General features: G+C 40.7%; 2 protein-coding genes across 2 annotated transcripts in view; both read left to right on the top strand.

Moving 5' to 3' along the window:
* The window catches only part of LOC118209722, a 411,967-nt gene that overhangs the window by 148,380 nt on the left and 249,137 nt on the right, over positions 1-14,450 (top strand). The gene's annotated exons all lie outside the window — the stretch shown is intronic.
* Positions 1-14,450, top strand: part of LOC118209894 (NACHT, LRR and PYD domains-containing protein 3-like) — a 178,251-nt gene that overhangs the window by 54,029 nt on the left and 109,772 nt on the right. Inside the window, exon 6 of the mRNA XM_035385619.1 lies at positions 3,436-3,609. Within this exon, the coding sequence (XP_035241510.1) occupies positions 3,436-3,609 (174 nt within the window). The remainder of the gene's footprint in view (positions 1-3,435; positions 3,610-14,450) is intronic.

The following is a 14,450-nucleotide window of genomic DNA, read 5'->3' as shown; positions in this document are numbered from 1 at the left end:
AATACAACATATAATAAAAAGTAAAAACATAGAATACAAGTAAAAACATAAAATGCTGTAAAAATCATAGAATACAGTAAAAACATAAAAATACATTTTTGTAAAAACGTAAAGTGCATAATATTATCAAGCCTGGTTGGGTGGTCAGCTGGTATTACCTTTTTCTATTGGAGTTCAGCAGTGAAATGGCTGAAAGAATGAAGTGAGTGTTTGTATCTGTTTGTTTTGGCTAATGGGTATTTGAAGCGGAAACCCGAAGGCAAGGTCTGAAACTCTAGGTGCAGGGGGTTGGTGCTGTCAGACAGGATGGATTCTGCTTTCTTTAACAACTGTTTGTTATACAAATCAGACAGACTTTTCTGTTGAGTACCAGTGATACTGCTACAGACCTTGATCACCTTTGTTAATGCATTTTTCTGTTTTAAATTAAGAGAAGCATACCAACAGATAAAAGAAAAAGTAAAAATCGATTCAATAAAAGATCTGTAAAACAAAGTCATCAGGGACCTGTCAACATTGAACTTAGCCAGCTTCCTCAGACAGAATAGGCGCTGCTGGCTTTTTTTACACAACATATTGGTGTTACAATCAAAACTCAGCTTATTATCAATTATGATACCCAAGTACTTATATGACTCAACAATTTCTACATCCTGACCATTAATTTTAGTGTTGACAGGGTTGGAGTGATGACGTCTAAAATCAATACACATATCCTTGGTCTTTGTCACATTTAATTCTAAAAAGGCTTCTTGACACCATCTTAAAAAATAATCTGTGACCGGCACATGGGACATTTCCTCCTCTTTCAGCAGGCTCACTATAACCGTATCATCTGCAAACTTCACAATGTGATGGTTTTCAAACTCACTGCGGCAGTCATTAGTGTACAGGATATATAGGAGAGGAGAGAGGACACAGCCCTGGGGAGAGCCAGTTGATGTAAAAGTTAGTCCAGAGACATGTCCATTCACTCTCACTCTCTGAGGTCTGTTGGTGAAGAAGTCCAAGATCCAGCCAACAATGTTAGTGCCCAACCCAAAATGCTCAGCAAGCTTCTGCACCAGCAGATGAGGCTGTATGGTGTTAAAAGCTGATGAGAAGTCCACGAACAAGTCTGGCATGGTTCTTACTACCCTCTAAGTGCTTATATATGAAGTTGAGCAGAGTTATAGTTGCATCCTGGACCCCCCTGTTGGTTCGATATGCAAACTGTAACGGGTCGAGATGATGCTCCGTCCTATCCAGAAGTTCCTTTTTAATCAACTTTTCAAATGATTTCATAACAAGAGAGGTCAAGGCTACAGGCCTGTAGTCATTCAGAGTCTTAGGGTGGCTATTTTTTGCAATGGGAACTATTTTAGATTGTTTCCATAGTTCAGGGACCGTTTGCTGACAGAATGACATATTAAAAATATAATTAAAAATAGGGCCTATTTGATCAGCACATCGGGACAGCATACGGCTACCAATGTTATCAGGGCCAGGGCTAGTTCTGGCTTTACAGTGTTTAAAAGTATTCACAACACTGTGTACAGAAAAGGAAGAGACAGAGTGACTAGAGTTCAGTAGGTTGTGTTTTAAAACAGCAGTTTCGTTGCTAAAATCATGCACATCAAATCTTGAATAAAACATATTAAACTCATGAGCCAGAGCCAGATCTGACGGAAAGCCTTCTAAAGCCACCCTTTTCTTTACTTTGTCATTTAACCCAACCATGGTCCTGACACTGTCCCAGGCTGAGCCTAAACTGTTCTTGCTCAGTTTGAATTCAACCTTTTGTTTGTAGCCCAATTTAGCCCTCTGAATTTCACATTTAATCTCTTTCTGTAAAACATTTAGCTCAGAGAAATTACCTTGCTTAAATGCACGTTTTTTCTTGTTTAATAACACTTTAAGGTGTTTACTCACCCAGGGTTTACTGTTCGGATAGATCTTAACTACCTTTTCAGGGATAACAATGTCCTCGCAATATGATACCCATGAGCTGACCACTTCTGTGAGTTTGTTAGTGTCCCGAGATGATTCGATGAACTCCTCCCATGCCGTGCAGTCCAGACAGCCTTGCAGCATCAGCGTTGCCTCCTCCGACCAGAGTTTCACCTTTCTGGTGAACACTTTCTCCCTCTGTAGGCATGTGCGATATGCTGGAATAAGTTGCACACAGTTGTGGTCAGCCGTGCCCAGCGGGGGGAGTATGACGGATTTGTAAGCTCCTTTAATTGAGCCATAATACTGGTCTAGTATCTTGCCATTTCTGGTGGGGCAAGACACATATTTGTAAAAGCTCCTGAGAGCTTTGTCCAGCGAACAGTCTCCCAGAATTAAATTAGGAGCATCGGGGGACAGCAACTGTAGTTTCTGCACAATCTGTAGGATCAGTTCAGAGGCGATGCTTTCGTTTGCCTTGGGGTGAATATAGACCACAGTCACAGAAATCTGCGGAAATTCCCGAGGCAGGTAGAATGGACGCATGGAAACAGAAAGCAGTTCAGTATCCTTGGTGCATAGTCTCTCTCTTACTAGGGCAGTTTTGCACCAGCGTTCATTAGTTTCCATTTAAACCAATCCAGACCAGGTCTTAACTCATAGCACATTTAGCTATTTTGGTGGTGTTATGAATGCGGCACACATGTGAATGCATGACACAGATGTGAGAAATATTTTATTTCAGTTTGACTGTTTCAAATGCAAGCTGTGCTCATTTACGCAGCCCAATGGCAGCTATTTTTGCAGTGCATCTGTATGGAGCTAACAGCGTCATTTAGAACTGATCATGTGACTAAAGTGACACAGTAGCCTCAGTGAATTGGATTATTTCTAATACTGAATTAATTACATTCTGTCATCAAACTGAAGATTAATTATTTGTGAAATTTGTAATTATAACAACTGCTCTTCCTATGAGAGCAGGGAGGCTTCAGTGAAAAGCCTGGGAACAGTCAAAAAAAGTGTTCATCCTTTACTACTTTCTCCATACATTAAGCCAGCACACCACCAACTTGCGTGTTATTGGTCAATGATTGAGCGAAAGTTTGGAATGTTAAAAATGTATTTTAGATGCTTGGAAGGGTTGGGTGGTACATTACAATACAGCCCTCAGAAAGTCAGTGCATTCTTTATGGTGTCCTGTGTTATACACTAAATAGCCATACACCTTGGATGTGACACAGACCCCACAGAGTAGACATTACAGGACTTTCATAGGGAGAGAGAAAGAGATTACAGCACACACAGTGCACGAGAGAGCAGGGACTTGTTGGCTGTGGAGCCGATTCTCTTGTGAGCACACATTCCTCTTATCAAGTGCATGTCTGAAATAAATAAAACTTAGTTGAAGTGGTGAAATGTTTTCTTTATTTTTAATTGTGGTATTAAACAAAAATTGACAGTAAAGAAACAATATTCATAATATACTATATTAACTCTCTGCAGACTGAACAGCTGTGACCTCACAGAGGAGTCCTGTGATATTGTGGCCTCAGCTCTCCAGTCGTCAAACTCAACCCTGAGAGATCTGGACCTCAGCTACAATAACCTGGGAGATTCAGGAGTGAAGCTGCTCTGTGCTGGACTGATGAGTCCAAACTGTAAACTACAGAGACTGGGGTGAGTAGTGCTGTGTACTGTGTGATCTTAACTGTTGTGGCTGTGTAAGGGTTTGAATTTTGTCACAGGGAAGAAAACAAATTTCCTGATTTCATTCATTTTCAAAACCTGTAACCTGAATGTTTGTGTGAATACAATTTAGCATATATGCATATTGACTGGGGTGTGCTCATATGAAATTATCGCTAGACACTGCACCCTGGAGAGAGAGACACTCTACTGCTGCCATCTAAGTGTTCTCTGACACTGAAACCTCAGTCAGCGTACAAGTGAGCAATTCATGACCTCTGTATTATTTTATCCATCTGGACACTGACTCTAGCAGCTGTCCCAGAGGAGCTGCATATCCTGCTAGTGAAATTAACAAATATGCCCAGTGAGTAACACAGTAAGGGTGTTACCCCAAAATTTTATTAACGAGGCCAATGCAGTGATTGGTTCTTACAGAGATGCACACTTCAGTCAGCGTATAAGTGAGCCATGTAGTTTGGTGCAGTGTAAGAGAAAACAGTTTATCATATGACAAAATATGAAAGTTGCCAATAACCAGGAATAGACAGCTTTAACAATGTTAAGAGGCAATCATTCGGATGGATTTTCCGCAAAGATTATACAGATAAAAAAGCAATAGTTTAAATGTTTAATTGGGATGGCAGGTACGGTATGCCATCCCGCCAAGTTACGCCTTGGCGGGGTGACATGCCCCATACCTATACAGCCCAGAGAGTTTGGCACTTTTCAGGGTTCCCTTCAAAAATAACTGCAATGACCACAGATTCTCAGCCCTTAAAAAACATTCATTTCTGTACCTTCTGACCTCATTTCAACAGACAGAATTCACAAACAATGTCACACGTCCGCACAATAAAGCCCCAAACTTAGGGGATTTTGTGTTTTTTCCTTCATCTTCTTCCTGCCTGATTACATCATCATAAATGCTCCAGGCCCACAAAGAATACATCTCCCCATTGGAAATGTAGGTATATCAGCCAATAGAAACATCAGATACACACACAAATATACAAGTACACGTTTAAAAGTACAAAACTTTGCAGCCATAATGTCTGCAGTCTTTTAGCTCACTGGGTTGCCGTTGGAACTTTTTGTAACAGATGCAGGTTCATCCCCCCCCGGACTCACGCGATCCTCTAACTAATTACACTGGATTGATGGCTAACTAAAAATAAAACATTTAAACTATTGCTTTGGCATCTGTAAAATCCTTGTGGGAAACTCATTTATATTTCACAAATCCAAATAACATACACCCACACTTTAGACAGTTCCACCTTCGCCTTCAAGTTTTACATTAGCTACCTTGCTAAAGATACAACAGATAGTGTGTATAATGTTACTACAGACGGCTCTGAAATTCAGCACTATAATCAGTGATGCATTTCCGTCTGGTAGGTAACATCACTGGTCGTACAGAAACTGGCGCAAGATAATGACTTCCCCATGCCTGGTATATCGCTTTTTTAAAAGTCAAAATGGTTGTATTGTGCCAGTACTGGTACTGTAACTACTTCTTAACTAGACTACTGTACTGACCCTGCAACGCCATATTGCTAAATTAATGTTAGCTAGCCCTATATATATCCTCTACCGACATGCAGACAATTAGTAGGTCCGTCATGTACAATAGCCCATCAAAACCACTTTCATTTAAAAATGACATACACTTTCATTTATTTGTCATTAATGGTAAAGTAAAAACATTAAATCTATGCCTATGTGTTTCTTTCAGCTAGAATGTGCGTTTGAGTGCATTTATGTGCATGCATGTCTCTCATAGCCTACATTTATATGAATTGCTATTATCACTTACTCATAACAAAACCAGTACAAAAAGAAATGATATCTGATGAAAAACACATTTTCAACATACAAAAATGCCAAGTTACTTACACATACAGTGTACTGTCTTTAAGTCATTCATTCAAATCTAGGCCTACTATTAAAAGTATTGATATCAAAATTGCACCAAGTTACATGAAACAATATCTTAGCTCACACAAATTAAACACGCTGTATTCCAAAGCAATGCTACCCAATGTGGCCCTTTGGGACTTTGTATGACTGGCATGCCCTTATGATCGAATCTATTATTTCTGTATATGTTCCATGTCCTGCTGCAAGGACCTATGGTGATGGTCCTTCTAACTGTAATTTTCTTCACTAGTTACAGAAACTTTCAATTACTTTTCTTCATCTTCTATTATAAACTTTTATGACATCCATACATATATTTGAGCCTGTTTCTGAAGTGACTCTGCCTTTAGCTGTTGGTTTTACGCGTAGAGATGTCCCTTTTGAGACTGAGTGGTCATATATTGTCTGGACAATCCGTTCAAGAAATATACGCACATTTGTGATGCCTGGGTATCTTCCAAAATAGCTGTGCGTAATACCACACCTGTTGCTTACGGCGTTGTCGCCCTTTTTAGTACAGTCTAGCTTGATTGACAATTCATTTTTTCAGTAGGTGAGAGTATAAGCTTTCTAATGATGTATAACATGTCTGATTTTGCTTTAGGAATAGCATTTTATAGCGTTTTCTATGGAGACAGTACTGTCTCTGTCTCCATCTACTGAACATAGATAATATTTCATCATTGCTATGTAAGTATTACTGCTCAAAATATTTCGGTATATGTTATTTTTGAAATTGAGTGTCTCACTTGGAAATGATGCAACAGTGAGTTTCTTGAGTCAAAACAGTTGATTTGTAGTGAAATACGTGAATATGTTGTGCTTTACAGGAATGCATATTTTAGACATTTTGGATAGATTTGGAGACACTGGGTACACTGCTTAGTTTTTGCTTCATACATCTATAGTAGTTCTACATATCCACCCTTGTATTTTATGAACTTGTGGTCAAGAAGTTTTTGATCCAGCACATGTATAGTTTAACTTGCTGCATATATGTAATATCTCAGTATTTCATTGCAAACTAAAAAAAGTGCAAATTCATTTTTGATTTTTTGTCTAGACAGTTGAATTTGTGGCACTTTATTTATTCCAAAATTATGAATATAAACTAAACTGTGTTAGTATTGTAAATTGTACAAATGTCTTGCTTCATTTAAGCCATTTTTCAAGTCTCTGTGGTGTTCACATCTGGAGTTATAAAACATTAAATAGGGTACCCCATAAAGGGGCAAGATTTGGCATGTGCGCTAAGGGGCTAAAAACTGTGTTGACAGTTCAGAAATTTTACTTTTTAACTTTAGAACTTTAGAACTAATTTGACTGTTTACAAGCATTTGTGCCTACACTTAATGCTTCACAAAAATCAGTGGGGCCATTATAAAACATCTAACCATATTTGAAGGCATTATTACACATTCCATCACAAGAAAAACTCACTGTGAAATGTTTTAGATGTTAATTGGTTGTTGTTTATTCATACATTTGTATATTTAGGTGGCCTAAAAAGTTACAGCTGCCAGCATCCTGAGGAACTGAGGGAATTGTGCAGCCATTTCAAAAGCAAAATGGCACAAAAAAAGCACCACTAACCATCTTATTCAAAATAGCCCCAGAAGGGATTTGGTATTGCTGAAATGAAATATTATTCAAATTGTGACCCATGTCTTGACATCATCCTCTTTATGATTTGTTTAAGTTATGCTGGGAAAGGGGCCCTATAAAATGTTTACTGACATGGCTGGACGGCTAAACCTAGATTTAACAACAGTACTTTTACATATATCTTTGCCTAGATCTTGTCTACAGTGTGGTATAAAACATTTTAGTTTTTCAAATGGGTGTCTTTTTTAATTGTGGTGAAAAAGGGGACACAAGCCTGGTCGAAACGTGTCCCCAACTGCAATGGAATTTTGAAGCCATGGTTTGAAACTGAGACATTTTGGCATCTACAGCGTTTTGAGTACATATTTCATTAAATTTCCATCCCATAACAATATATGTGAGTAAATACAATACAGTATGTTAGTTTTACTGTATGGTCACCACTAAATATTGGTTAATGTCGCTTTCCTCCAAGGACAGTTATTAAATGCTGAGGGAAGCGGCTAAATTTAATTATATTCTGGCAAGTTAGTGATTTATGTTATGATTTGACTATACTGTAGCATTTCTGACATTATGCATATAAATTAAACTGTCAAAATATGTTTTTGGGAAAGATTGCCAAAATAGGTTTGACCTCCCTGATATAACTTGTTTTATGTATAGTAATTAGGAGTGTTGACAGTTAAACGATTAACTATTAATCGTTAATAAGAATGGTGATTGACCAATTTAATTGATTAAATAATTAAATTTCAATATACCGTTTCAATTAATAACCGCTGGTGATTATACTTCAGTTTAGAAAGTCGATTCTCCGTCATTAGAAACAAATTAGGAAATAGCAAAATGCTATTTGCCCATTCCTGGTAGTGGTGGGTGTTACAGGTCCTTTCAGGGACACAGATCCTTTGACTCTGTTCCCTAAAAGGATTTGTTCCTGGATTTGTTCATTGATTCCTTCATAGCTCTCTCCCTGACTCCCGCGAAGGAGAACGAGAGTCATGCAGCGACTGATTCCGACTTCAGACTCCTAGTGAAAAATATTTAATCTACTGTGCTTTGTATGTGAATTCCTACAGGAACCTCACACAAACAGGTGGCACGAGTTAGCCTACTATATAATTTGCAAATGACAGAAGGGTTGATGATAATATAGTCTCTAGGCTATCAAAAGTGCGAATTATTTAGCAGGATGTGACAATTTCTTATGAATTTGTAGCGTTATTAGTGCAGAAGTTATGTTTATTTCGCGCAGAGATGTTGTACTATAGCCAAAATTGTGATTTGCCGTTTGAGTTTTACACTCTTTGTTTTCATTCTCTGTCTGCCTGTCATAATTTTATGACCCATAATTCCATGCAGAATCTAATGCCGTGCCGTTCACAATCGCAGCGGGATTGTGGGATATGATTTTATCTTCCAGCTTGGCTATGTTTGTATTTATTTTGGCTAACAGCGTTGTGTCAGTTTCCTGCCTCATGCATTGCTCTTCAAGCTGGCTGCACTAATGTTTAGACAATGCTTGTGAGAAAGCATGTCAGTGGTGAGGGTCCTGGCGTGGTTTTTCTATAAAACAGCCTTCTGGTTTTGTTTGGCATGTGCGCTGGGAGAGCGGTAGGCATTTATGGAAACTTTCCCGAATTTCGTTTTGCTGCTTGTGCGTTCATGCAACTAATACCACACACACACAAACACACACACATGCTACCCAACCTCCCACAGTTGGTATAATTCTGTTCAAATCCATCATTTAAATAATATGGACAAGGCGGTTCCAGATGCACCCCAGAGTAGGCCCCGCACAGATCATCGTTTGCCTCCTTATTTAGCCGACTATGAAGTTGGTTAGCGACCTTCTGAGGATCCTCCTCTGTCTCTGTCAGTACATTTCCCGCTCAGGCTCTCTCCCACATCCAAACCGCCATTCTGGAGGAGAGGATAAAGCAGATGGAGTAGGACACCCTTCATCACCAGCTAGAGGAGGACTCTCGTGCGGACCTTGAATATTAGCGGCTAGAGGCTCAGGCTAAGGAAGCTCAACGTGTTCAGGAGGAGGCTCTCCAGGCTAAAGAATCTTTAACCATACAACTGAAGCCGTCGCTTGAAGAAAGCAGAGAGTGACTGGGAGGTAGCCAAACGTGTCACCACCTTACTCACCGCTGACTCTGAATCTGCCAGTCCAGATGTTCCATTACCTCCTGCTAGTTTCCTGCATCTTCCTCAGGCTTCTGACATGGACCAGGCTGAGACCCTTCCTTCCGCTCACCCTCAGCATTCCACGCCTCGGCAGCCAGAGTTTCCTCCACCAGCTGTGTCAGCCACAGCTATTCCGACTGCTTCAGCTTGAAGGCACTGCCACAAGTATATCGAGACTCAGTGCTGCTCTCTCCTGGATCTTCTTAGCTGATGTCACACACTGTTTCTGCATCTACTGCTCCACGTCCTGCACCCCATGTGACACGGTATCTAACTCCAGTACCCATGGCAGCCTTTGGGCTACAGCACTCTGTATCACATATTTTCACACTTTTTTTCCCTTGTCAGAATAAAGCCTAACACTTTACAGTCAGGTCACGTGACTTCAGTATGAATCAAATTTGTCTTAAATTAGTAACATTATTGAACTACTAACTAATTATAGTTATATGATTATTTATACATTAGCAAAACACAGGATGAACTTAACCAGAAACAAATACATTAACTGTTTTTATTGGCATTAGTCAATGGCCTTCATGTGACCTTACTGTGAAGTGCTACTGAATAAAGTGCAGTAAAATTGTCGGGCTAGTGAGCTAGTGCTCTCATTTAATGTTCTGAACCCAGAACATAAGCAGCATCAAATAAAAACTCCTCACTTATGTATTTTATATGATTTCAATCACTAATTATTTGAAAAAATACCAATTTTCTAATAAATGGTGAATTTGTTGAAAGTGAAAGGCAGAGTCACACGCCGTGACACACCCCTTTTGTGGACAGAAGAGTTGGATGCAGGGACTTTTGGGAAAAGATCCGTATTTCACCAGCATTTACTGTGGGCTTAGCGAGAAAGAGACTAGTGATAGAAAATAATTAAAGGAAACAAACTTATTCTCCCTTCCCCCTCATGGATTCCAGGTAACAAAATAATGTAGTAAAATAACAAACTGAAATAACCAGAACTAGACAGCACGACAGGGACGCTTTTCAGCCCTTTCTGTCGCTAAGGCTCTTTCTGCCACTGCTTTCACGCGCGCTCTCTCTCTCTCTCTCTCTCTCTCTCTCTCTCTCTCTCTCTCTCTCTCTCTCTCTCTCTCTCTCTCTCTCTCTCTCTCTCTCTCTCTCTCTCTCTCTCTCTCTCTCTCTCTCTCTCTCTCTCTCTCTCTCTCTCTCTCTCTCTCTCTCTCTCTCTCTCTCTCTCTCTCTCTCTCTCTCTCTCTCTCACTCTCACTCTCACTCTCACTCTCTTTTTCTCTCTCTCTCTCTCTCTCTCTCTCACTCGTCAGTCAATCCCCGGTCTCAGACACCTACTGGGAAAAGAACACACTTTTAAACCCAGGACTGATTAGTAATGTTATCCAGGTGTGTGTGCCTACTTAACCAGTAGGCGTGAACACAGTATTAAAGGGGAACAGAAGCACTCATAATGTGGCTCTGGTTTGTTTGCTTTTTACCTTATAAAAGATATGGCCCTGCCTTCAAATCTCAAATCAACCTGTATTTACTAGAAAAAAGCTAAAAATTCCCTTTTTTGCATGAAGGTGCAGCCATCCTGGAACATGCTAGGTTGTGATGTCACTGAAATAAATCTGTCTCTAATAGATTGTTTTAAAATGACCTCTTATGGAAATAAAGTAGATGTCCTAATTGACTTGCCAAAAGAAATGTATGGTAACATGCAATGTGTGGAGTTGTGATAAACTGAGTTTGAAAATTTTTAGCCTAGGTGTATGCAAACTTCTGGTGTCTACTGTAAGTTGTTTCTCCAAATGTTTCAGCAGAAAATTTGAATCATTAGGTGTATTGTTTCTCTTATACAACAATTTTTTCCCAGAGGAGCTGCCCATTCTGCTAGTGAAACTAACGATTTGCCCAGTGAGTACCCCAGTAAGGGTGTTACCCCAAAACTTGATCTCTTGTTATCCCAAAACCAGTTTTCTGAAACAATGAGTGGAGAGATCCACCTATGGGGAATGTCATCCAGTCTTGACCTTCGCAGAAGCATCCAATTGCACCAAGTCTGGCTCTGACAGACAGTAGCTGGGGCGACATATCTCAGGAGGTAAGACCGATTGTCTGGCAGTCGGAGGGTTGCCGGTTCAAACCCCGCCCTGGGCATGTCGAAGTGTCCTTGAGCAAGACACCTAACCCCTAACTGCTCTGGCGAATGAGAGGCATCAATTGTAAAGCGCTTTGGATAAAAGCGCTATATAAATGCAGACCATTACCATAGTAGCGTGTCCAATGCTAAAGGAGGCCACACTGCAGCGCCTGGTGTTTGCTCTGTTTGCTCTGTTTCCCGCCTTTCTACGCTGTAAAGCGTCTTTGTGACGGTTTGTAAAATGTCTGTCTGTAAAAAGCACCATGCAAATAAAATTGAATTGAATACTCCTCAGTGAACATATGCACTTCTCATGCATGGCAAGCAGTGCAGTCTTGGTGGATTTCTCCACCAGGGTTACGATTGTAAGCTAAATTTCTCTTTAATCATCTCGTGTTTGAGACACACCTATGGGGAGATATAGACAGCTCCCAGAATGCCTTATGCTCACAGCTGACATGCTGTCAGGCCAGCAAGGGATGCCTCCTCCCCATGTAGGGAAGTACTAAAGACATTCCACTGCCCAAAGCTATAGCCAGGACCCAGGAACAATGTGAAGTACTAAAACCCATAGCAGATGAGGGGAGATGTGTGCGGCTCACACAGAGCTCACCCCCAGAACTGAGTGGGCTACCGGCCTCCTGGTGACGTTCAGGTGGTAGAACCTAGCAAAACCCAGCCTGCAGCTGAATAAATTTCCTGCAAGGAGACCCCATGGAATAGGGCCCACGATGCAGCCATGCTCCTCGTAGAATGAGCCCTCAGGCCCAAGGGGGGCGTTATCCTCTTTGGATCATATGCCATAACAATAGCTTCCACAAGCCAATGGGACAGCCGCTGCTTAGCGATGCTTTCCCTTTGCAGGCAGGGGCCCAGGTGACTAAGAGCTCTTTCTAAAAGCCTTAGTCTTTGCCATATACGTGTGGAGAACACACACAGGACACAGCATATGCAGCCTATGCTCCTCTTCAGAGGAGAAAGATGGTGGGTGAAAAGCAGCAAGCTCTAACATCTCACATGTGAAAGCAGGGAAGCTTTTAGGCATAAAGGCTGGATTGAGCTTAAGAAAAACCCAATCCATATTAGGGGAGAATATTGTGCATGAGAGATGCACTGAGAGCACGTGGAGGTCACTGACTCACTTAGCTGAGGCTAGTGCGAGCAGCAACGCTGTCTGGAGAGACAGCCATTTAAATCTCATTTATAGGCTCAAACGACCTTAAAGAGAGAGCCTCCAGCTCCAGTGATAAATCCCAAGGGGAAATGAGCTTTTTAGCAACAGGCAGAGAATAGTAAGCCCCCTTCATGAACCTGTGAATGAGGGGGTGCTGCCCCACTGCATAGTCTTTGAATCCAACATGACAAGCAGTGAGAGCTGCCAGGTCGACCTTAATGGTAGTAAAGGATTTCTCTTTATTTGTAACAGAGCACTGGTAAGGCACTAACTGACAAGAGGCACACCATCTTTAAAACACCTGACACTTATTGTCATAAAGTGGCCTGGTAGAGGGCGCTCTCGTGCTCTGGATGGTTGCAGCCACGTGAGGGGGAAGCCCTAATGCGTTGAGGTTATGCCTCTCACGGGCCAAGCTCACAGAGCTACTCGCTCGGGGTAGGGGTGGTGTATTTCCCTGTTCACCTGAGACAGGAGGTCCATGTGTAGCGGGAGTGTGCATGGCTGTACATTAAGGAGAGGGATATTCACTGCAGTAACATTTCCACAGTCTGGAGATTGAGGCACCATTCCCCATTCAGTGGGTTTCCCCTTGACAGCAGATCACCGCTCGTGTTCAGAATTCCTAAAACATCAATCAATCAATCAATCAAATTTTATTTGTATAGCATATTTCACAGCAATTGTCACAATACGCTTCACAGACAACCCTGGCCTAAACCCCCACAGGAGCAAGTCTAAAGCAACGTGGCTCATGCGTAACCACAGAAAGAAAACAAGAAACTAAACAAACAAAAAACAATAAAAATCAAATGTGGAGAAATGTCCTATTTTACAGATTTCATATTTAACCAGCTTAATTGGGACAACGCAAGTGACAAATGTTTAATAAAAGCTAAAACAAAAAGTGGGGGCTTAATTTCTCTAAACATAGTTCTTCAGGATCACTTTACTTCTCGTGCTAGGCAGAGGGTAGAGGGCATAATGGTCATAATACAGCAAGAAACAAGGAGACTCCTCAAGAAAGTTTTCAAATAATTTTCAAATGCCCCCACTTATTTATTTTTTGTGCAGTTTATATTACTCCACAAGGTCTACCAAACATTTGGTACGGTGTTTTAAAAGAAAAAAAATGACTTAATACATCAGGCTTTTAATATCATTATTATTATCATTGTTACAATAATAATTAAATGCAGTAATTAGCCTTTTATATTCGCAAAAGCGCGCGAGAATAAAATGAATGGATGGATTATAGGGCAAGGACATGCAGAAAATATGTGCAATGTGTGGAATTTTCAAAAGACGCCACGTTTTTAAAAATTAAGTTTCTACCAGCAGTAAAAGTTAGTGGCAATAATCAGTTGTGGTGTTCTAACACAGCCACTAGGTGGCGCTGCAGTACAATTCCAGTTGAACGGTCATGTTGTAGTTTGCGTTGCTGGTAGATCGTGCCAGATGAACTGAGTAGCACAGCTCGTACACGGGTCCGGCACCGCTTCAGGTACAATATCGCAGGTCTGACCAATGATATCATGCTTAGATTAAACCTTCGTGTTATTTTATATACTGGTGTATATATTTAAGTTGTCTGTGATAGTACGCTGCTTAGTTCTTCACTGGCTCCACTAGCTAGGCTGGTTCATGAAGTAACGTTAAGGTAGGTTGGTCTGCTAGCCAAAATGATAAAAGAATGATATTTGCCAAAGGTGCGTTCAAGTTCAGCGAACAAGGCGAACGTTTGCAAGCTATTTCAAACTTTTTTTCCGTTAGCTTTGTGTTCGACGCGAATGTTAGCAGACATAAGCGAACGGTCTGAAAAGG

This window comes from Anguilla anguilla, chromosome 12 (assembly GCF_013347855.1).
Source record: "Anguilla anguilla isolate fAngAng1 chromosome 12, fAngAng1.pri, whole genome shotgun sequence".
Taxonomy (NCBI): domain Eukaryota; kingdom Metazoa; phylum Chordata; class Actinopteri; order Anguilliformes; family Anguillidae; genus Anguilla; species Anguilla anguilla.
Note: the sequence above shows the minus strand (reverse complement) of the source record. Positions and strands in the feature narration are given on the sequence as shown.